General features: G+C 41.6%; 1 protein-coding gene across 1 annotated transcript in view; it reads left to right on the top strand.

Annotated features, from left to right (window-relative positions):
* LOC126229562 (drebrin-like protein) overlaps positions 1–25,968 on the top strand; it is a 219,728-nt gene that overhangs the window by 11,818 nt on the left and 181,942 nt on the right. The window contains exon 2 of the mRNA XM_049942330.1: positions 18,924–18,979. Within this exon, the coding sequence (XP_049798287.1) occupies positions 18,924–18,979 (56 nt within the window). The remainder of the gene's footprint in view (positions 1–18,923; positions 18,980–25,968) is intronic.

The following is a 25,968-nucleotide window of genomic DNA, read 5'->3' as shown; positions in this document are numbered from 1 at the left end:
GACCAAACATTCATATTAAACTTAGAGTGGTCCAGAGAATAGGCTGATCGCTGCGGAGGATGCAGCAGTTGAAGCAGTGTCCTATGTAGGCATCTCTGCAAAAGCTCCACTGGTGATTTGCTGTTACGTGGCTGGGAATAGTATGATGAGAAAAGTAGCACTAAAACGTGATCCCATCTATGGGAAGCACGTAACTTGTTCGTCTGTTGCTCGAAAGTTCTGACAAAGTGTTCCAATTCACCATTAGATTGAGAGTGGAATGTTGCGGCCATCACATGCTTGATGCCACTGGTGTCACAAAACAGCTGAAATTCTGCTGTTGTGAACTGGAGTACACAGTCTGAACCAACCATTCTGGGAAACCTACAATGCAAAAAATTGATTTCAGAGTCTTGATAGTGCTGCTGTTGTGGATTGCATGGGCACCATGGATGGAAACTTGCTAAAGGCTTCTACCACAATAAGCAGACAGGAATTCCATTAGGGACCCGCAAGGTCGATATGCAGACATTGACTTGGGCCAATCAAAAAATTTGTGTGGTGGAGTAGCCTGAAGTTCTGCACATGTCAGACATTGTGAAGCCAATCTAATACATTCCATCTGGATATTCATGCTGACCCATGTGCAGTGACATCAGGCAAGCTGCTTAGTCCAAACAACCCCCCCCAAGTGGCTTTGATGGAGGAGGTGAAGAATTTCCTTCTGAAACTAACATGGCACAACTACATGGTACTGGTCATTGTCTGTATATAATAGGATGACACCGTGCTGGACTGGTAAGCTGTGTTGAAGCGCAAAAGAGTGGTTTATGATCGGGTCACTAACCTACTTAATTAAATGTGGCCAACTAGTGTGGAGGTACTGTAACAGAATCTTGAGACTGGGGTCCGCAGCTGTTGTGTGAGCAATCCATCGGTGGTCGATGGTTGTTCTGGACAGCAGTGTGACACCAGTACTGCTCCACCAGTACTGGTGTTGCTGAGCGACGCCTACAGGGAGCCATCCACAAGCCACAGTCATGGGCTCTAGCCCATGGTTTCCAGTTTTCGGCTGCAAAGTTGTGTGTTATGCACTTCTGTCGGCGTTGTACCATTCATCCAGAACCAGAACTTTACCTTAATGATGATCCACTCACTGTAGTGGAGACTTATTGATTCTTAGGACTGGTTTTCAACGCCCGATTGCCTTGGCTTCGTCAGCTTAATTGGAAGTGCTGGCAGCATCTCAATGCCCTCCGCTGCCTGAGCAACACCAGCTGGGGTGCAGATCGCTCTACACTGCTGCAGCTCTACAGAGCCCTTGTTCAATCCTGCCTTGACTATGGGAGTCTGGTTTATGGTTTGGCGGCGCACTCAGCATTGCATTTACTTGACTCAGTACACCACTGTGGCATTCGCCTAGCGACAGGAGCTTTTAGGATGTGTCTGGTAACCAGCATCCTTGTGGAGGCCAGAGTCCCTCCAGTGCAGGTTAGGTGTGCACAACTGCTGGCCAGTTACGTTGCACACATTTGTAGTTCTCCTGCGCATCCGAATCACTGTCTCCTTTTGCCACCCATGGTAGTTCATCTCCTGCATCGGCGGCCAAGCCAGGGCCTCCAATTGCAGTTTGTGCCCAATCCCGTCTTTCCAAACTGGAGTCCTTGCCTTTACCACCTGTACTTGAGGTCCCTTCACGTACACATCCCGTGGTGTATGCCTAGGCCGTGGCTTCGCCTGTACCTTTCACATGGCCCTAAGGACTCAGTTAACCCCACGGCTCTCCGCTGCCACTTCCTCTCGATTCTTGACATGTATTGAGGCGACGAAGTGGTTTACACTGACGGCTTGATGGCTCATGCTCACGTCAGCTTCGCGTATGTCCATGGAGGACATATTGAACTGCATTCCTTGCCCAATGGCTGCAGTGTTTTCACTGCCGAGCTGGTGGCTATATCTCGTGCTCTTGAACACATCCGTTCATGCCCTGGGGAGTTGTTTCTTCTGTGTACTGACTCCTTGAGCAGCCTACAAGCTATTGTCCAGTACTACCCTCATTCTTTGGTAGCGACCATCCAGGAGTCCATCTATGCCCTGGAACGGTCCAGTCGTTCAGTGGTGTTTGTCTGGACCCCAGGTCACTCGGAATCCCAGACAACGAACTTGCTGATAGGCTGGCCAAACAGGCTACACAGAAACCACTTGTGGAGATCGGCTTTTCAGCAACTGACCTTAATGCAGTACTACGCTGCAAGGTTTTGTGGCTTTGGGAGACTAAGTGGCATAACCTCAGCATGCACAACAAACTGTATGTCATTAAGGAGACTGTGAATCTGTGGCAGTCCTCCATGCAGGCCTCTTGCAGGGACTCTGGTTCTCTGGCAGCTCCGCATTGGCCATGCTTGGGTGACAGATGGCTTCCTCCTGCGCCGTGATGACCCAACTCAGTGTCTGTGCGGCGCCCGGCTGACAGTGGCCCATATCTTGGTGAGCTGTCCTTCTTTGGCTGCCCTGTGACGGACTCTTCAGTTACTGGACTCGTTGCCATTAAATTTAGCTGTATAAGTTTTATTTTGTCCTTTGTCTCTTTGTGTTCTCCACTCTAATGCTTTTAGGGTGGATGTTTTAATGTGTCACAGAGTGACTGGCTTTTCCCTTTTATTCTCGTGGTCGACCAACCATGGTCATCTGTTCTCTTGTTTTTACCCCTACTACCTGTTTCTTGCTTCTCTCTGTCGTTTTCTTTTCCTCCTTTGTCCCTAGTAGTGTTGGTTGTTCCTCTTTTGTTCTTCTGGTTCTTCCTTTCTCCTGTTATTGTGCTGTACGTATCCTTTCTTTTCTTCTTTCCCTTGGGTAATTATTTTACCAGGAACAAGGGACTGATGACCTCGCAGTTTGGTCCCTTCCCCCCCACACCACCCTCCTTTTAAACTAACCAACCAACCAACCTAGTTGTACTTCGGCTGGTGCCATGCTGGTGGGCCACTACCACTAGCATGGAGCTTGTACTATGGTTTGTCTCAATATCTTGTAGAACCTGGTCCTCCAAATCTGGTGTAAGTACAGCCCACTGCCTGAAAGAACCGATGATCACACAGATGCTCAAAAAAGCCTTGAAATGTTTTATGATGTGGTTGGTGTCTGTGGATGTACTTTTTTTGATGTAGCTATATACTGCCTCTCGACCATTTCCATCTGCTTGACCATGCACAAACATCACCTCTGCTTGTTCCCGACATGAATATCAAAGCATTCAGCTGCTTGCAGTCCAGTGCATCAATTACACAGCCTTCAGCTCACAAGGGACACATGGAACATGGTCAGAGGAACTGTCATTCATCAGCGAATCTGCCATGGCAATAATGCAGCTCCAGACACATGTTTATAGGGTCTTTTTCTCCTCCATTTCCATTTAGGACTCTGTCCCTGCAGTTTGTCAGTTTTATTGATGTTCACTCAGTGTGCAATGGAAAGAGCTTGGAAAGAGTTTGAATGCAAAGACAATTGATATGCCTAATGATCCAACTCTGTGTGAGAGAACAGTGCCAATCCCATAAGCAGATGTGTCCATTGCCAGCAATACCGACTTAGGAGGATCAAAATTTGCCAAAAAGTGATTGCCTAATAAAGCATCCTTCAGTCTCTGAAATGTAACTTGACACTCCATAATCCACTCAAACGGAACAGTCTTTCAGTGGAGATAGTGCAGTGGGGCTGCAATCTTCACAGCATTTTGAATGAATAAGATGTAAAAATTAGTGTACCTAACACAGATTGGCATTAACTGACATTCATAGTAGCTGGGAGGTGATGTATGGTGGTTAAGTGTGGCTGCAAAGGGAGGATACTCTGACTGTTGATCTTAATATTCAATCTCAGTGTGGAAGAAGAAACAGCTGGCTTTGTTACACTTTAACCCAGCATATGAGACCACTTGAAACAATTTCCAGAGATGAGCATGACGTTCGTTGGGGTACAACACAAAATGACTAAGTAATCCAGATAGTTCCACCAAGGAGGAACTGTAACATTCTACTGTGATAAGTAGCACTGCAAAAGGCCAAGTGTGGATCAGTGCCAAAGGGCAACCACAAAAACTTAAATAATCCCGTATGGTGTTGATCACAGAAACTTGTAGAGACTTTTCATCCAAGGGAAGCTGCAAATCATGAAGATCAATCTAAGAAAAGAAGCAACATGCACCAAGCTTATCCATGAGTTCCTCAGGCATAGTAAACGAAAAGTTTACCACAGCCTTGAAATCTGCACATAAGAATAATTTGCCTGAAGGTTTTTTTATAATCACCAAAGGGGATGCGAGCTGACTGGCTACCAAAGGAGAAATCACACAATTTGCATAATGTAAGTTTCAAAATAATTAGCTTTGCTGAGGCCATCTTGAAAAATGTCACTACATTCTTCACTAAGTTCAGCTACCCTTCCCGTGGTCATGTCCTGAATGTGCAAACCAAACAGATCAAAAGAGTCCATACCAAAAGTATCTCCACTTTCATGTGAGGACAAAACTGTGAATGAATCTGTCTTGGTAAGGCTACAAAAAGTGGCACGTAGACTGCAAACACCTAACACAGGAATGTCATGTTAACTGTAACCAGAAAAAGTTGCCTGTGACTTATGTAGCTTGTGTTTGCGTAACAGTTTGAGTTTGCTTTTGTTCAAGAAAGTCACTGTTGGACCAGAGTCTAACTGCATGTGTATTTCGTGGTTGGCAGTTTGGAGAGTGACACAATTTATTGGTCTGATGCTGAATGGAAGGAGTGTGTGGTTTCTTTGGTGTTGCACTTGCCTTGCACTGTGTGACACTACAATCATGTGTCTTTGAAAAATGGCTTTGAAAAAGATGGCTTTAAAAACGACTTTGAAAAAATTATGTTTACATTTATTGATTGAGACCATGGAGAAAACTTACTGTATGAAGACAGACATAGATTGAACATGACTGTGCTTGCCAGAGTGATAACCTTTAGCATCATGACATGGACACACTTGCCACTTATGTGCTTTAAAATACCAAGGGCAGGATTTAACACCATTAGTCTGCTGCCTCTCACATTGGTTCTGTTTACATCACTGCCCTGGTATAGACTTTTTCATGCCGCAGTGCACAGCATGTTTACCATTACTCTGTATTGCACAAATACTGTAGGTTTGAAATCAAAATCTACTGCTGCACTGTCATATGAGTTCTGACACTCCACTAATTCTAAAACCTGTTGCAAGCTAGGATTGTGATACTTAAGAATCTGTTTTTGTATTTGAGGATCTGATGCATTCTGAGTAACGTCTTTCCTAAATGTGGCATCACCGTAATAACGTCCACACTCACAAGTTAATTTACAATGGTGTGTAAGTCCTTGTAAGTCAGCTACACCTTGCTTGTGAGTTTGATTAGTCCATTATAGTGTTTCTATAATGCCACAGCTAGTTTGTCATAAGGCTTAACCAAGCAAGGTGGCGCAGTGGTTAGCACACTGGACTCGCATTCAGGATGATGACATTTCAAACCAGCGTCAGATCATCCTGATTTAAGTTTTCTGTGATTTCCCTAAATTGCTTCAGGCAAATGCCAGGATGGTTTCTTTGAAAATGGCACTGCCGACTCCCTTCCCCATCCTTCGCTGATCCGCTGTTTGGTCCCCTGTCCTAAATCAATCAACCAACCATAAGGCATACTTTCAAGGTGAGCGGTAGGAAAGAGTTTTCTGGCCACATGGTAAACTGACACCCCGACTTCTGCAAGAAAATAGGGTTACCTGGCCCTACCTTCATTGTGATGCAACATCAAGTGTGAGTCAAGCTGTTCATGGTGCTCGAACCATTCCTCTTGTGTAGAATCAAATGCATGTAATGGTGGTAGAAATACAGGCGCTGCTTGCTGTGGTCATGCTGTGGGCGGCAGTGATGTGTTTGCTTGCACAGTGAGTAGTTTTGTCATCCAGTCCATTAATTCCATTAATTACTGGCATCTGCTGTGCCTGAAACTGTACAATCAGTTCTTGTGAAATGCACAAAAATCAAAGTGGAAATAGAGTGCAGCCACTAAAGTGCAAGAAAGCACGAATTAAAATCACTAGAAATGTTAGCCTTTAAAAAGTGCAAAAATACACAGTCTGCAGGTTCAGTGCTCTGAAACACAGTAACAAAAAAGCAATATCAAGGGCAAGCATGTTGACGAGCCATGGTTCTGCAAGAAAGACAAAATCAGTATTTTTGCCAGTTGTTGATATGGTGGGTGAGAAGATGTAGTGAAACACCCATGGGAACAGCATCATCACCAAGTGTTTGGTGTCCTGTTGCTGGATGCCAAGGAGTTGGTGGGTTTAAGACAGAGAGCAAAAATAATGAGCTATGCACACATAGAGTTTAAGCAACTCCTTTTATTTACAATTTAATTTTTGATGTGAATGTTAGATGATTCGTTTCACATCATTATGATTTATCATGCGCATGATCCATGAAACATGAAACTACATCTACATCTACATGCATACTCCGCAATCCACCATACGGTGCGTGGCAGAGGGTACCTCGTACCACAACTAGCATCATCTTTCCCTGTTCCACTCCCAAACAGAACGAGGGAAAAATGACTGCCTATATGCCTCTGTATGAGCTCTAATCTCTCTTATCTTATCTTTGTGGTCTTTCTGCGAAATGTAAGTTGGCAGCAGTAAAATTGTACTGCAGTCAGCCTCAAATGCTGGTTCTCTAAATTTCCTCAGTAGCGATTCATGAAAAGAACACCTCCTTTCCTCTAGAGACTCCCACCCGAGTTCCTGAAGCATTTCCGTAACACTTGTGTGATGATCAAACCTACCAGTAACAAATCTAGCAGCCCGCCTCTGAATTGCTTCTATGTCCTTCCTCAATCCGACCTGATAGGGATCCCAAACGCTCGAGCAGTACCGAAGAATAGGTCGTATTAGTGTTTTATAAGTGGTCTCCTTTACAGATGAACCACATCTTCCCAAAATTCTACCAATGAACCGAAGACAACTATCCGCCTTCCCCAAAACTGCCATTACACGCTTGTCCCACTTCATATTGCTCTGCAATGTTACGCCCAAATATTTAATCGACGTGACTGTGTCAAGTGCTACACTACTAATGGAGTATTCAAACATTACAGGATATTTTTCCTATTCATCTGCATTAATTTACATTTATCTATATTTAGAGTTAGTTGCCATTCTTTACACCAATCACAAATCCTGTCCAAGTCATCTTGTATCCTCCTACAGTCACTCAACGATGACGCCTTCCCGTACACAACAGAATCATCAGCAAACAGCTGCACATTGCTATCCACCCTATACAAAAGATCATTTATGTAGATAGAAAACAACAGCGGACCTACCACACTTCCCTGGGGCACTCCAGATGATACACTCACCTCCGATGAACACTCACCACCGAGGACAACGTACTGGATTGTATCACTTAAGAAGTCTTCGAGCCACTCGCATACTTGAGAACCAATCCCATATGCTTGTACCTTAGTTAGGAGTCTGCAGTGGGGCACCGAGTGAAACGCTTTCTGGAAGTCAAGGAATATGGCATCCGTCTGATACCCTTCATCCATGGTTCGCAAGATATCATGTGAAAAAAGGGTGAGTTGCGTTTCACAGGAGTGATGCTTTCTAAAGCTGTGCTGATGCATGGACAGCAACTTCTCTGTCTCAAGGAAATTCATTATATTCGAACTGAGAATATGTTTGCGAATCCTGCAACAAACCAATGTTAAGGATATTGGTCTGTAATTTTGAGGATCCGTCCTTCTACCCTTCTTATATACAGGCGTCACCTGCGCTTTTTTCCAGTCGCTCGGGACTTTACGTTGGGCAAGAGATTTGCGATAAATGCGAATCTCTTGCCCAACGTAATTGACTAACCAGAATACAGTCCAGTGTGTTTCCTTGAGAAAGGCAGTTTCATCATTCAATAACAGAGGCAAAATGATAATGCTTAGAGTACCTAGGCAGAACTCAGCTCTCTTGCAGAGACTAGCCTAGCTGTGCAGTGTCCTTTAAGTTGGCTCTGTGGTGGACTTGGCCACACAAGGAGGGGAGGGTGTAACGCAGAGCTGTTCGCAGATTGAGAGTTCAGGCATATGGGTTACTGCCAGCTTCTAAAGTGAAGTGCATGGCATGGTATTGATAGTGCATGATACTACAGGTTCGTTGGTAGCTTGTTATTCATGTTATTACCTTGCCCTTTTTTTCTCCTCCAAAGAAAAAGTGTACCTTCATCTGTAAATACTGAATCTTATTTACCTCTTATCATGTATCTTTACAGTAAGCACTGTTACTTGCCATCTGGCTAACATAACTTTTTTAATCCTTGAATATTGATATTCAGATCGTTTGTAGGTAGTGTGTGCAGTAAGGCACATTTTTAATTTTCTTTTGAATTGATAGGATTTTCCTTACCTTTTGAATGCTTGTTCAATTTTCAGGTATCATTTGTTATATGCAAATACTTGTTTGATCAGTATCCAAGTCCTTCATACAATATACAAAATATTTGTAGTCCGCATGAAACAAAACAGTATTAGAAAAGACACTACAATATTTCACTAATGTATGCACCCAATGCAAGATTAACATAAATTAGCAGAATCAAGTAAATATGTTTTATATATTTTAATGTAATACCAGCAATGGCTAAGGTTACCACAGAAAAATTGGGGGGGGGGGGGGGGGTCACAAGGAGGGGCCAATGCCACAGTAATGATGATGAGCCTAAAAGTACATGCAGATATAGAAGTTAATGCATCATATATCAGTTTTACTGAGATTAGCAACAACACTATTATTGGATATGATTAGAGTCAACAAATGAAAGAATGTGACAGTAATCTACATGTACATCAAAGACTCACATGGGACACCAAATATATCTTTGCTTAAAAAACAATTACAGTACTTGACAGCAAGAAGCCATAACCTGAGAGATAATGATCACTGAAAACACTAATCTCCAACACAAGCTACAATAGACAATTTGTATATCTCTTATTCGTTTACAAACTTCCCAATATATACACTGACGACATCCAGTAAGACGTGCATGTCGCCATCCGTCTAGAGCAAAATAAACAAGTCGTCTGCGCTGACCGTCATACTTTTTGCTTACTCACTACCACTGTACTGTGTCACTCTGCTCATTCTACCACTACACTGGCACAATAAAGCCTCACTTCAGTCAGAGAGATCACATCAGCATTGATAGAGTATAGCCAACATATCTATTGTGTTATATGAGTTATATGAGACTTGTTGAATGTCTTCACACTGAGTCCATAACTCCATCCTAAGCCAGCAAAATCTGCATGAAAACTGTTTTTTTTTCTTTTTCTTTTTTTGGTCTTCTATTGTGATTGTGTAGATTATATTTCAATTGAAACAGGTTTTTATTCTCAACAACAAAATCTTTTAAGGTGAAAATGTATGAGAAAGTGTGCATAAAAAGACAAGTATCCTTAAAAGGGCTACTGCAAGGTGGACTATTATCTACTTTACAAAGTATTCATACTGCTCACTACTTTTGCTTAAACATTGCATTTGCTGTAGGTGGATTACACTAAAAAGTAACTCCATAGAACAATAAGGAATGAAAATATGCTAACATGTTTCTCTTTAGGTTAACAAAGGATATATGCATTTAAGAGCAAAACATGCCAAGCTTCTTGATTAGTTTATATGCATGCTGATTTAATTTTAATTTGTTATGCTACTGGACCACAAGGAATTTTACACACAGTGTTACATTTAATATATGATCATATACACTGAGTGACAATAGTCATGGGATACCTCTTAATTTTGGGTCGGACCCCCTTTAACCCAGCATAGTGCTGCACTTTACACGGCATGGACTCAACAAGTCGTTGGAAGTCCCCTGCAGAAATACTGACCCATGCTATCATCCAGAATTATGAAAGTGGTGCCAGTGCTAATTGTGGCAGTGTTGCCAGCGCAGGAGTTTGTACACAGACTAACCTCTTGGTTATGTCCCATTAATGTTCAGTGGGATTCATGTTGGGCAATCTGGGTGACCACAATTGGTCACTCGAATTGTGCAGAATGTTTGTCAAACAAATTGTGAACAATTGTTCACTTGAATTGTCCAGAATGTTTGTCAAACAAATCACGAACAATTGTGGCTCAGTGACATGGCACATTGTCCTCCATAAAAATTTAGCTTTTGTTTGGGAACATGAAGTCCATGAATGTCTACAAATGGTCTCCAAGTAGGGAAACATATCCATTTCCAGATAACGATTGGTTCAGTTCGACCAGAGGACCCAGTCCATTACATGTACACACAGCCCACACCATTATGGAGTCACTATCACCTTGCACAGTTCCTTGTTGACAACTTGGGTCCATGGTTTTGTGGGGACTGCACCACACTCGAACCCTACTACCAGCTCTTGCCAACTGAAATCAGAACTCATCTGACCAGACAACAGATTTCCAGTCGTCTAGTGTCCAACGAATGTAGTTGAGCCCAGGAGAGGTGTTGCAGGCAATGTCATGCTGTTAACAAAGGAGTTTATGTTGCTCATCTGCTGCCATAGCCTAATAATACCCAATTTTGATGTACTGACTTAACAGATATATTTGTCGTATGTCCCACATTGACTTATGTGATTATTTTACACAGTGTTGCGTGTCTATTGGCACTGACAACTCTACACAAACATCACTGTTCTCTTATCATTAAGTGAAGGCTGTTGGGCACTGTGTCATCCACGGTGAGAAGTAATGCCTGAAATTTGGCATTTCCAGCTCGCTATTGATACTGTGGATCTTGGAATACTGAATTCCTGAACAATTTCTGAAATGGAATGTCCCATGCCATGTCTAGCACCAACTACCATTTTACATTGAAAGTATGTTAATTCCCATTGTGTGGTCATAATCACATCGGAAACCTTTTCCCATGGCTCAACTCAGCGCGAGTGACAGCTCTGCCAGTGCACTGCCCTTTATGCAGTGTGTACATGATACTACTACCCTCTGTATATGTGCTTATTGCTATCGCATTACTTTTGTCGCCTCAGTGTATGTACTTATGTTGCTAACAGGTTGTTATTTCATGTGTGAAATTGTATAATGTGAATATTTGTGAGAGTTAGCTTTGAACCACTTGTATTTGTTTAGCAGTGGCTCGTAAGTTAATTGTCGATCCCTGGTTAGTATGCTTCTGTTATCTGCGAGCATTACAGTTTTTGAATTGTCCTGTAAACTCGTTGGAACACCACACTTGTTGGAACCCACAAGGTCATTGTGGGACCCCAAATTTTATGTTCCCCATTCTGAGATTATCCTTAGTCCTGTGTCACAGTTTGTCAGCAAGATACTCAACAGTTTTTTTAAAAGGTGAGGCTTCAGGCATGCCAGAGGGTACTGTTAATACCATAATACTCCAGTTTGCAAGTGTGATGTTGTCATAGTCTTTGAGAAGGTTACAAAGTATACCAAAATGAAAATTTTTCTTTTTGAGCTCTTCCAGGACTTCATTTGGGAGGTATTGTATTGCTATCTCCGTGAGAATCCTTTTATGAAAGCTAAAATTGGGAAGCAGTTAACAAGTTCTGCTGAGTTAAGTGAATTGGTATTCTATCACAAACCACTTTCTCAAGCAACTTTTGCAAACACTAAAAAGTGTGAAATGACAGTAGCAGACTAAAATTATAGCTTTTCTATTTAAATGCAAGCCAGAAATCACATTAAAATGACACCATTTTTCTTTGAATGCGAGCCAGAAATAGCTCTAAAATTATGCAGTTTCTCTTCGAACGCATGCTGTTATGCAAATGGAATTGACAAAAACATGTGAATGCACGTGCTGTGATGTAATGTCATCCCTTCTGGCACTGTGCTGTGTTGCTCACAGCACCAGGTTATTATTATTATTATTATTATTATTTCTTTACTTTCTCAGACGTTAAGTCTGGTTAAAAATGGAAAGTGACGCGGACCTTGATCAAGCGTCATTTCCTTTTAACTGTACGGTATGTGTTATATTGCATTTAGGAATTTTCGGGTAATTGAACATGTATCAATAATTACAGATTTCTGTATTTGTATATATAAGTTTGGCTGTAGCTGTATTGCATTGATGTACTGGTGGATATTGTGTGGTATTGACTCCTGTAGTTGATAGTATAATTGGTATAATGCCAACTTTATCCTGATGCCACATGTCCTTGGCTTCCTCAGCCAGTTGGATGTATTTTTCAATTTTTTCTCCTGTTTTATTTTGTATATTTGTTGTATTGGGTATGGATATTTCGATTAGTTGTGTTAATTTCTTCTTTTTATTGGTGAGCATGATGTCAGGTTTGTTATGTGGTGTTGTTTTATCTGTTATAATGGTTCTGTTCCAGTATAATTTGTATTCATCATTCTCCAGTACATTTTGTGGTGCATACTTGTATGTGGGAACGTGTTGTTTTATAAGTTTATGTTGTAAGGCAAGCTGTTGATGTATTATTTTTGCTACATTGTCATGTCTTCTGGGGTATTCTGTATTTGCTAGTATTGTACATCCGCTTGTGATGTGATCTACTGTTTCTATTTGTTGTTTGCAAAGTCTGCATTTATCTGTTGTGGTATTGGGATCTTTAATAATATGCTTACTGTAATATCTGGTGTTTACTGATTGATCCTGTATTGCAATCATGAATCCTTCCGTCTCACTGTATATATTGCCTTTTCTTAGCCGTATGTTGGATGCGTCTTGATCGATGTGTAGCTGTGTTAGATGATACAGGTGCTTGCCATGTAGTGTTTTCTTTTTCCAATTTACTTTCTTCGTATCTGTTGATGTTATGTGATCTAAAGGGTTATTATTATTATTCTTATTATTACTATTATTATTTTTGAAATTGTGTTAGTGTATTGGGTAAGCATAGAGTGTGAGGTATTTTAAATGAACAGTTGTCATAACGGTGCCATGGTCTAGTGCACTAACTGGCAATTCGTCGGTTATGGTTCGATTTATACTGTTACCAACCTTTTTTTTAATCATCTTATTTTATTCCTCACAGTGTTAAATGATTAGTTAAAAAATTTAAACAAATTTAGAGTTTCATTAATGTAGGTAAAATTAATATATTCAATTTATTTACAATTACTGCTCTTGTAAGTCAGAAGTTTGTAGGCCACCACATAGTATGTTGGTAAAATTTTTGCGAGAGTCGCCACTGTGAAAGTGACCTGTGGTTAGAAGTGGTTTGCTGTGGTTAGAAGTGGATTGCTTATCCAGTCTGATAATGGTTGTTACCACTGCATAATAAAGTCTGTCAGAAAATATGACCTGAGTCATTATGTTATTACAAAGATAGCTTATGGGTAATCCTGCCAAGTATATAAAAGATGACAATTTTCTGATAGACCCACCATCGAAGTGAGCGGAATGTGTACTTTTTAGTGCCCTGGTGAATTTAGTAATCACCAGAGATGTTAAATGTTCTGAAACTATTTCTGTCTGTAATTTATGTAGTATTTGCACAAGTAAATACTCACAACAAAAAATGTTTTGCAACACCCTGGTTCCAGAACTCCTGAAGATAGACGTTGTCTGTGGATATTGTATCGCAGACACAGTCCCTTTGACGGTTCAGAGATGTCACTAAACCCGCCCAAAGATGTAAACAACCAAGCATGAGCAGTACCTATTAAACAGAGGGGGTCCGACAGCCGATCAGTTCCAGTCATTCCACCATGAAGGAGGTACATGGCTCGTGTTGTCTGTAGTTCAACCATGCCTAGATGGTCAATACCATGGTTCAATAGTGTCCGCATTGTTACTTTGTGCCAGGAAGGGCTCTTGACAAGGGAAGTGTCCAGGTGTCTCGGAGTGAACCAAAGTGATGTTGTTTGGGCATGGAGGAGATACAGAGAGACAGGAACTGTCGACGACGTGCCTCGCTCGGGCCACCCAAGGGCTGCTACTGCAGTGGATGACTACTATCTATGGATTATGGCTCAGAGGAATCCTGACAGCAACACTACCATGTTGAATAATGCTTTTCGTGTAGCCACAGGACATCCTGTTATGACTCAAACTGTGCGCAATAGGCTACATGATGCGCAACTTCACTTCCGACGACCATGGCAAGGTCCATCTTTGCAACCACGACACCATGCAGTGTGGTACAGATGGGACCAACAACATGCCGAATGGACCGCTCAGGATTGGCATCATGTTCTCTTTACCGATGAGTGTCACATATGCCTTCAAACAGACAATCGTCGTAGATGGTTTTGAGGCAACCTGGTCAGGCTGAATGCCTTAGACACACTGTCCAGCAAGTGCAGCAAGGTGGAGGTTCCCTGCTGTTTTGGGGCGGCATTATGTGTAGCCGATGTACACTGCTGGTGGTTCTGGAAGGCGCTGTACAGCTGTATGATATGTGAATGCCATCCTCCGACCGATAATGCAACCATATCGACAGCATATTGGCATGCTTCATGGACGACAATTCCCGCCCCCATCGTGCATATCTTGTGAATGACTTCCTTCAGGGTAACGATATTGCTCCACTAGAGTGGCCAGCAAGTTCTCCAGACATGAACCCTGTCGAACATGCCTGAGATAGATTGAAAAGGGCTCTTTATGTATGACGTGATCCACTGACCACTCTGAGGGATCTATGCTGAATCGCGGTTGAAGAGTGGGACAATCTGGACCAACAGTGCCTTGATGAACTTGTGGATAGGATGCCACCATGAATACAGGCATGCATCTGTGCAAGAGGACATGCTACTGGGTATTAGAGGTAATGATGTGTACAGCAATCTGGACCAACACCTCTGGAGATCTCGCTGTATGGTGGTACAACATGCAATGTGTGGTTTTCATGAGCAATAAAAAGGGTGGAAATGATGTTTTTGTTGATCTCTATTCCAATTTTCTGTACAGGTTCCGGAACTCTTAGAACTGAGGTGTTGCAGAACTTGTTTTGATGTGTGTATAATGCAACAGTGTATGCTGGTTTATTAGGGAGTGCAATGCTTGCAGCCATTTTGAGAAAGTAATCATTGAATTTGGTGCCAGTGATTTGAAAGAATCACAGTTTCTCCTGAGATGTTTCCTGGGGGCTCAGTTTAATTTGGGTAGCTATTTTTGTTTGTTTCCTGTCTAATAATGCTCTAGATTTTTGCCATATTCTTGGAGTGTTTTATTTTTGAAAATAGTACATGAGTTTCAATTTTACATTACTAGTGGAATGGAGTTTTAACTCATGACTACAAATTGTCCTTTGAATTAAGTAGAACTCTCTCTTCCTGGTACAAGATACATTAATTCCAAAAGCTATCCATTCTTTATCCTTGCTTCAGTTTGATTTTATCTTCATTTCTTGCACAAGAAAAACAAGACTCAGTGTGATGTAAGAACATTTTAAAGAAAGAGAGAAATTTTTCATCTACACGGCATGCTTTACAAATTTCTCTTATGTATTGTTCCTGTAATTTCTGTATAAACACTGTGTAAAAGTCATTGTTAATGATTCGGTGAGACATTACTCTTCTTACCTAATGTGTGTCTAACCAGTCAATATATTCTGTGGTTAACATTTGACAATCATGTTCATGTAAACCATTGTGATAAATCATTATGAGTTATTGGGTCTGAAAACAAATGGTCATTAGCTGTTGCACTTTTTCATTTAATCCACAGAGGGAATACTCTGAAGTTGAAAATAACTTCTGAAGGTGCCATCGATCCAACCATCAGACAGAAAATCAACATTAGAGTTTCCACAAACAATGATTCTCCAGTTAAATCTCTGTAATCTTATTAAAACTCTTTATCTGCTTTCTGGAGCTTAACATGTTTTGCACTGATAGCCTGTAAACTGTCACTGTGACAAGTTCATGTCCTTTCTGATCCACGATTGTGGCACAGCGTTTAAAAGCGGTTCAATACAATAATCATTAACTTGAAGCACCTAGACTTAACTCAATTTTTGCTCATACATCTCCTCCCCTTTCTTCTATTGGTTCTGCAGTTAGTACAATAATAGCCTATCAAGAAAAATCTGTTCAGTTCGGTGCTTTTCAGCTGATCTTTTCACATGCATAACAAGTAACAAGTCTGCACAAATTCCATCTGTCCTTTCATTTTCCTCTATGGACATGAAAATTCATCCTTTTTGTTTATGAGTATCCTGATGTTTTGATGGAAGACACTAAATTCATTTTAAATTCATTTTCTTTAATATTGTGGGCTTGTCCAAGCTACAGTATTTTGTTTTGCTAGTAACTGTTCAGTTGTATATATATTTATTGTTCAGCTTTGTCTTTTGGATAAATTTACCCTAAAAAGGCCCAGGAAATACCACGAAAATCATGGGTTTAGGGTGTTTACTGCTTTGGTTAGATTAGAAGTTTCTGGCAAACAGCCATGCATGTAGCTTCTCATGAGAAGCATTCAGGTGCAAATTACGCTGAGTGTGAAGTGACAGAGTGAGGGGCATCAGTCATGTACATGTATAAATGTCCGTCTTCCCTGAGCATTTTTCCAAGCTCCGCAGTATGCTTAATCCATGGTTTAGAAAACTCAGAGAGAGACAGGATCTTCAAATTAATGTGAAGGACATTCTTAGCAGTACTCCTAATACCATCCTCAGTTGTACAATTATGGTTACAGTCCAAACTGTGACATGCACTCATTATTATTATTATTATTATTATTATTATTATTATTATGCACTTTTCCAAGATCCTTCCTCAAAGAGCCTTAATCACAGGGGACATCGCTGAGCGCTGCTCTCAGCTTAAAAATACTTGTTACTTGGTAATCACTTCCCAAAGAGTTCTGCACCAGTTCTGAAATTCCACTCCCATGACTACTACACTGTAGTAGACTTTCTCTGTGCCCTTAAAAATGTTCTTACTACAGTTTGCATGAACCTTATGCACTCTACTGTCTTAACTTCTTCACTAATTTGTGAGCCCTTATGTAATCCAGAGTTCTGGTCTCGTCCCAGCAAAACTGCTAGCTATACTCAAAGTCTGAATATAAGCTTCTCTTTTTCAAGTATTTTATATCAGTAGTGACAATCACTGCATCTCCAAGTGTGAATAGGATCTTTCCTTTCGTGGGTTGTATTATTCATTCTGCATGAACATAGTGCTGACATTCCTCACACTGATTGTTGTTCCTGACAATTCTACAGCAGTCTGGGCACTGGTCTATTGTGACACACAAGGTATTTGGCAAAAAAGCTTTCTTTCGGGTCAACAGAGGTGTCAGATTCCATCCATCTGCTTTGACCCATGACGTAAGGGTATTGTGGTGTGTGACGTCATTACGGCACGGAGTTTACGAGTTGGTTGTCTTTGTAGATGTCGTCTTGTTGTTTGATGGCTCCCTCCCTCCCTCCCTCCCTCCCCCCCCTCCCTCCCCCTCCCCCCTCCCTCCCTCCCCCCCTCCTCTCTCTCTCTCTCTCTCTCTCTGTGTGTGTGTGTGTGTGTGTGTGTGTGTGTGTGTGTGTGTTTGTTTGGGATGGCCGACCTACTTTGCACCGCCGAAATTTGTTGGTGGTAAGTAATTGCTGTTTTGGGCCTGTGTTTCGTGAGTTGTAATGTTTTGTGTATTTATTGTGTACTGAATGTGTTTTAATTTATGGAGGGATGTTTGACTTTTGAATTTTTGAGGCATTGTGGTTTTTGTTTTGTTTTTCGTAGTTGTGGGTGGTGGTTTTTTCGTATCAATAGTTACGGTTGACCTATGTAGGTCAAGGAAAATGACCTATTTCAATTTTTGTAGTTTTGTATGTGGGTGTTGGTGTTGTGGTATTGTCAGCTGCGGATGCCCCACATAGGTCAAGGGAAGTGTCCGATTCCTGTCGATTTTGTAATTTTTTTTTCCATCATCATTTTGTGTGTTTTGGGATTGTGGTGTTTTTTCTCCCTAAAACCCCTAATTTCCTGCAGGTGCGCCTTTAGTTTGACTGTATTTTTGGAGGGAGATGTATATATATATATATATATATATATATATATATATATATATGTATATATATATATATATATATATATTGCCATGTGTATGTGACATCATAGGCGCCATGTTGGAGACGCTTAGAATAGCCATTTCTGCCATATTGATGACGTCATGAGTGGAATCAGGCACTTCTGTAATCCCCTTTGTTAAAAAAAAAAAAGAAAGGTAATACCTGAGGTATCTCTAAATCTGTTTGTTGACAAATTGTGTGAAAAACAGAATTATTTAGAGTCAGTTGCGTGAGAAAATTAAATTAAGCTTATGAACTTATATATTTTATATGATGAAATTGGCTAATGAGAGACAATTATTCCTAAAAGATAACTTGTTTTATGAAAGAATTAAAATTATCTAGAAAATATTGCATTGAAATGATTTGTAAGAGGAGTTTATTTGATCTCCAGTATGATTAGTGGAGATTTTACAATGTTTGCAAATGTTTACTCACAAAGAAGAGGAGGTTATTAGTTCACATCCACAACACAATCAAGATAAACAGAAATAACTTGCTAGTTACATTATATTCAACTAATAATTTTGCGAATATTGGAGTTAATAAAACGGCATACACTTTCTGATATTTTTGTAAAACTAAATACTAAAGATTCATCATGACTTCCTTTAAAACCATTATGATATCCTTGAAGCAGTTTTGAGAATTTCCTTATTCATTGTTGTGTTTTATTATCATCATGAACTTTGATTAAGTTCACCTGTGCTGCCTTTAGATACCATTTAAAACGTACCCTGTAAGCTGTTGTCTTGCTACTTCTACCTGTTGTAGTGAAGTTGAGAGAGATAATGGATAGCTAATGACCATAGTATAAAACTTCAATTTCAGGTTAAATGACTTGGTTGTGCTCAGTTTGATCGAGTGTCTCTTGTTTATTTTGTAGGGCGTTGTTCGGCTATGAGGGACAAACTAATGATTTGAAGGTGGTAAGCAAAGGAGGTAAGTGCTGTGATGTTACACAAAAATCAGGTGTATATTTTATGCATCATTCATTTTTAATGAATTTATGTTTTCATATTAAGTAATTACCCACTTCTGTTGCTATATTTTTCTATGCTTTAATAATGGATTAGAATTTGATATTTGCAGTATTATTGAGTGTCAGTCCTCAAATAACAGCAGCAGGTAGTTGTGAATGGTACCCAACATGTAGTATGAATAAAGCTTAGGGCGATACATCTGGTCACTTTTTTTGCCCCCAGTTAATACATTGTTTAATGTTCTCAAATGTAGTTGGCATCCAGTAATGATGCATGTTTTCTATGGGTTTAATAAAGTTATAAGTGATATATTACATATATGTTATTCTCAAAAGCTGTTATGCATGATATTCTCAAACACTGCTATTGTACGATATCTGTTCAAAAAATGGAACTTTGTCCACAAAATTTTTCTATGCTTACTTTTTACTTACTGTGCATGGTCCCTTTGAAATACTCTCCTCCACAATTGATATACTGCTCTCAGTGCTGTTTCCACTCCCAAAATCAGTCTTTGTATGCCTCTTGTTGGATCGCATGAAGTGCCATCTGTGAATTTTCTTTTATCTCATCTGTTGTTGCAAATCTTTGTCCTTTCAATGGGGTTTTCAACTTTGGAAATAAAAAGAAGTCCACAGGGCCAGGACTGGAGAGCATGGAGGATGAGGCAGCACAGTGAGTTTGTTTTTGTGCTAGTCAGGCACCAACAGGGATGAATGTGTGGGTTTGTGATCATGATGCAAGAGCCATGAATTGTCTCAATACATTTTGATTTTGGGCCATTTCCTTGTCACGTTTTCTCGCAGGCGTTGCAACATGTCCCGATGGTACCATTTATTAACAGTTTGTCCCTGTGTCTCGAATTCATGACAAACTAATCCTTCAATGTTAAAGAAAACTATCAGCATGACTTTGACATTTGACTAGACCTGACGAGCTTTTTTTGTCTTGGAGAACATTTCCTGAGCCATTGTGAAGATTGAACCTTGGTCTCAACATCATAACTGTAGACCAACGTGTCATCAGTAGTTATAATTCTCTTAAGGAAAATCTGGTTCTCATTTGCACGATCAAAAAGCTCTTCACAGATTATGAGGCAAAGGTCTTTCTGGTCTTGATTCATGAGCCATGGTATGAACTTGGTGCCAACATGATGCATGAAATGATCCAGCTGAAATGTTACATTCTTCTGTAGTCTCTTGGACAGTCAGTCTTCGATTGGCACACAAAATTTTGTCGGCATTCTTGACTTGAGTCTTGTCGGCACATGTCTAAGGATGTCCTGAATAAAGGTCATCTTTAACTTCTGTCCATCCATTTTTAAAGCTGATGAACCATTTGTAACACTGAGTACAGCTTAAGCACTCATCACTGTAGGCTTAATGCATCATTTAGTGTGTCTCTCTAAAGTTTTTCTTGAGTTTCATGTAAAATTTGATGCAGACATGTTGCGCCTCTTACTCTGCCATCTCGAAATTAGCAAACTGTGCGACACAACGTTCTACTCAGTACAGTACTGAACAATCACTAACATGCATAAAACAGTGAAACTTCCAGCAGTTACACATTAAACACAGGCCTGTGTAGTGATGCCAACCACATTTAACTCCAACACATCATTGGTGTGAAATTACGAATGTTCTGGAATTTTTTGAACAGATCTTGTATGCTGTGATGGTACTTGGAACAAGAAAATAATAAATTACAAACTGTTATTTGTCACTGTTCCTCATGTTGTACAAATTTGTTGTTGTCTTATCTCACTATTTTCAATGCGCGGTGTTTATTACTGTGATGAACCATTTGTAATGTGCATTTATAGGCTCATGCCTTTTTGTGAGTACTTATTGATGTTTGAATTTTATTTTTTGCTCACTTTGTAGAAAATTTATTCTGTCTTAGTCTTCACGTGATATTTATGTGGTCGATTGTTATTTCTAAAGATTTCTATTGAAATAAAGTCCCTGAACTATTAAGAATGTTGTTCTTGTTTATTCTGATGTAGCTTGCAACTGTTTAATAAATTATGTCATGAAGAAATGAGCTTTTTAAATGCCCTTGACCATTTAAATCTTTTGACTTAATAGGTGTTCCGTAGCTGGGGATACCACTGAAAACTGAGTCACATGTGTACTTTGTAGGTTACTTCTTTTATAAATGATGTCCACCTCTTCCCACTTTCTCCTTGAAATAGGAATTTGATATTTGTCATCTTCGAGATTCGTATGAGTGTTCCAATCCCATTTCAATTCAAGCTACTTCACTGTTGTTACTGATTTAAGTATTTGCCTGTTAATACAAATTCTTTGTTTACTTACACCGATGAGGCCAGACATTATGACTCTTGACCTCTGTGAGTTTGAATGCTGTCTTTGTGGTGTTGTGGGCACATGATGCGATACGGAAAGCATATGAATGGAGCAGAACAAATGGGGAATCGTTTCAGCATAAGTATGAGAAGCAAAAGAGAAAATCTGTCATAAAGGAGTTTGATAGAGGGCAATTAGGATTAAAGAAGACCACTTATTGAAAAACAGAAGCCTTTAGTTGTTGATAGACACACACAAAAGAAGAAAAACTAACTGGCTTTCAGAGTTATCCTTTAACCCCCCCCCCCCCCCCCCCCCCACACACACACCTCTATGCCTCTACATGGTGTCGGCTAGACTGACAGTGTCAATGGTATTTGCATTAGGTGGGCTGGTCATGGTGGGGGGGAATAATGTTGGATGGGGTGGGTAGAGTGAGTGGAGGCAGGAGGCAGGAGACAGGAAGAGACACACACAAAAGAAGAAAAACTAACTGGCTTTTAGAGTTATCCTTTAACCCCCCCCCCCCACCACACACACACACACACACACACACACACACACACACACACACATAACCTCTATGCCTCTACATGGCTGGGGGTGGACGACTAGTGGCTCGGTCGGAGGTTGGTTTGCCAGCTAGGAATGCCGGAGGAAGGGATGGCAGGTATAGTTGTAACGAATGGTGGAAAGGGGCACACGCTGAAGGCAATGTGGGGCCATGAATTGGGAAGCATTGATGCGGTGGAGGAAGGGGAAACTATTGGGTGGAGGGTGTGGAGACAATGGGTTATCTGAGATTGACGCCAGGATGATTAAGGGAGGGGAGGATGTATTTTAAGGGTAACCCTCATTTGCACAGCTCAAAGAAGTAGAGGGAAGGATCCAGATGGATCAGGTTGTGAAGCAGCGATTGAAATTGAGCATGTTGTGCTCAGCTGCATGTTGTGCCAGCAGGTAGTCAACTTTGTTCTTGACATCTGTTTGCCGGTGGTCTTTCATCATAGTGCTCAGCTGGTTGAAAGCCATACCAACATAAAAGGCTGTGCAGCATTTGCAGGAGGGTTGATAAATGACAAGTCTACTTTCACATGTGGCCCGGCCTCTGTTGTGCTACGATAAATGTGTGACAGGTCTTGAGTACTTGCTGCTGGGTGGGTGGATTGGGCATAGGATATGGTCCCTGTGGCAAGGTTTTGGGAGTCGAAGTTGCGTAGGGAAGGATCTTGTGTGGGATGTGTCTCAGTTCAGGGTGATATTGGGTGATGAGAGAGAAACTCCTTTATAGCTGATTCTTGGGGGGTGGTGCAAGGATTGCATGAAGATATGGCACGGGAAATCTGTTAGTGGGCTAGGTTTGGGGGATAGTGCCTGTGTATAAAAGACTTCATGAGACCTTCAACACAGTGGGCAAGGGACTTCTCATCACTCCATATTTGTTGTCCACTGGTGAATAGGCTGTATGGGTGGTATTTTTTTGGTGTAGAAGGAATGGCAGCTGTCAAAATGCAGATACTGTTGGAGGTTAGTGGGTTTCACGTGGACAGAGTTGTGGATGGAGCCATCTGGGAGGTAAGGGTGTGGTGAAAAGTCAGTGAAGAAAGTCGGCAAATTGGTACCTTTGATGTGGGAAGGTTTCGGCCATTTGGTTGGAGGTGTTAGTCAATAAGAGTGGAAAGTCTTTCAGTGAGGTGGAGGTCAATGTCCAGAAAGATGGTGTGTTGGGTAGCGGAGGACCAGATGAAGCAGATGGGAGAAAAGGGTTGAGGTTTTGTAGGAGTGAGGAGGACAATAGGTCTTAGCCCTGAGTCCAGATCATGAAGATATTATCAATTAACCTGAACCAGACTAGTGGTTGGGAGTTTTGGGAGGCTAGGAAGGTGTTCTCTAGATGGCCTGTAAACTGGTGGATGCCATGTAAGTGCCCATGGCTGTACCACTTGTAAACTTTCCCTTCAAAGAAAAAGTAATTGTGGGTCAGAATATAGTTGGTAAGGTGTATAAGTAATGAGGTGGCAGGTTTGGAGTGTGGAGGACATTGGCAGATGTAGTGTTTGATCATGGCCATGCCAATGAAATGAGTATGTTGAAATGTAGTGACAAATAAGGATCTGGGAGGTAATGGTGTGGGGGTGGTGGAAAGTCAGTGAAGAAAGTTGGCAAGTTGGTACCTTTGATATGGGAAGGTTTCAGCCATTTGGTTGGAGGTGTTGGTCAATAAGAGTGGAAAGTCTTTCAGTGGGAGCACAATAGCCAGCTACAGCTGGGATTCATGATTCTTGAGTTTGTGGATTTTGGGCAGCTTAGAGAAGTGGGCTGTGGTGTGTGTTGTTGGGGTGAGGTCAGAAACCAGGCCATACAGTCTGCCCTTCATCAAAAATGTTGAAGGAAAGTTCTTGTAGAACATAAATACTTTAGGGTTAAAGGAGGCCACTTACCAAAAAGCAGGAGCTTTCAGTTGTAGATAAGTGCACACAAAAGAAGGAAAACATGCTAGGTTTTGGATTTAGTGCGCGCGCGCGCACACACACACACACACACACACACACACACACACACACACACACACACACACACACACGCACACACGTGTGTGTGTGTGTGTGTGCCTTTGCCCCAGCACAGTGCTGGCTAGACTGATTTTGTGGCAGGTGGCCTGGTTGTGGTGGGGGTAATGTTGGGTATGGTGGGTAAAGGAAGATGAAGTAGGAGGCAGGGAGAGGGCACACATTGAAAGCATAGAACCTTGTTGGACGTGTCAGAGACCTACTTTCCATGTCTTGATCCCTGCAACGGAAACACTTCTTTGCCACCAAATCCCTCCAACCAAAGCCAACGTAATCCTAACACTGAACCCTGCCTTTCCCAGTTTGTACCACCAACCAACCGTGACCCTCCCCACCTCCCATCCAACCACTCGTTAGTAGCTTCCAGGCATTTCTTACATCCAACTTGGCCTCACACTCCTCCTCCATGTTCCTTCCTAAGAACAGTAACATTTTGGTGGAAGAAAGGACAGCCACACTCAACCTGAAAACTGATTCAGACAGAGACTCCACTACTGTTGTGACCAGTCACACTGACTACCTGACAGAAGGCATCCACCAGCTATCTGACTGCTCCACCTACAAGCTCTGCCAGAGTAACTCCATCCCGGAAGTCCAACATAAACTACAATCCTTACTGAAATCCATAGGATCTTCTCAGAACCTCACACCTGAGTCCATCCCCCCCTCCCCCAACAACACCCCGCACAGCCCACTTCTACAAGCTCCTGAAATCCGCAAACCCAACAATCCTGGACACTCAGCTGTTGCTGTCTATTGTGCTCCCACTGAAAGAATTTCCACTCTTGTTGACCAATGCCTCCAACTAATTGCCTGAAATCTAGCCTCCCACATGAAAGATATCAACCATTTCCTTCACTGACTTTCCACCATCCCCACGCATTTACCTCCTGGATCCCTACTCGTCACTGTTGATGCCACCTCTCTGTACACCAACATCCCTCATGCCCATGGTCTTGCTGCTATCAAACAGTATCTCTCCCAATCACCTTCAGACTCCAGACCTACCACCTCATTCCTTACACACATTACCAACTATATTCTGACCCACAATTACTTTTCCTATGAACAGAAGATTTAGAAACAAATATGTGGCACAGCCAATTATAGGAAACCTTCCTAGCATCCCAAAACTACCAACTCCTGGTCTAGTTTAGGTTCAATGACGATATCTTCATGATGTGGTCTCAGAGCCTAGACACCTTATCCACATGCCTCACAACCTCAACACCTTTTCCCCATCTGCTTCACATGGCCCTAGTCTACCAAATATGCCACTTCCAGGATGTTGACCTCCACCTTGCTGATGGCTCCATCCACACCACTGACCACATGTGAAACCCACTAATGGCCAACAGCATATGCATTTTGACAGCTGCCATTCCTTCCACATCAAAAAATCCCTTCCTTACAGGCTTGCCATCTGTGGACAATGTATCCGCTATGATGAGAACTTCCTTGCCCTGTATGCTGAAGCCATCACAAAGGCCTTCACAGACAGGCAGTGCCCCCCAAATCTAGTCCACAAACAGATTTCTCATGCTATAATTTCAAATATCCTCAGTCCTCCCACCACCTCCAAGAATCAGTTACAAAGGAGTGTCCCCCTCATCACCATGGACTGGAACAACTGAACCATATTCTTCACCAGGGCTTTGAGTACCTCTCATCCTGTCCCGAAATGAGGGCCATCCCATCTGAGATCATATCACCTCTCCTGAAGTGGTGTTCCTTCTCCCACCCAACCTACACAGCATTTAGTCTATCCCTGTGCCATTCACACTCCCAACCCCTTGCCATAGGGATCGTATCATTGTGGCAGACAAAGGTACAAGACCTTCCCAATCCACCCACCCAGTACCTCATAGTCTAGTCATGTTACAGATTTATCCTACCCCATCAGTCTCCAGGGCACCTGTGAAAGCAACCATGTCATACCAAATCTGCTGCAAGCACTGCACAGCCCTTTATGTTCATATGATGACCAACTAGCTGTCCATCAGGATGAATAGCCACCAGAAGCTGTTGAAAAGAACATGTGGCCGTGCACAACATGCTTAATTCAAACG

Source organism: Schistocerca nitens, unplaced genomic scaffold, assembly GCF_023898315.1.
Source record: "Schistocerca nitens isolate TAMUIC-IGC-003100 unplaced genomic scaffold, iqSchNite1.1 HiC_scaffold_375, whole genome shotgun sequence".
NCBI lineage: Eukaryota > Metazoa > Arthropoda > Insecta > Orthoptera > Acrididae > Schistocerca > Schistocerca nitens.
The sequence above is the reverse complement of the archived record's forward strand: the minus strand, read 5'-3'. Positions and strand labels throughout refer to the sequence as shown.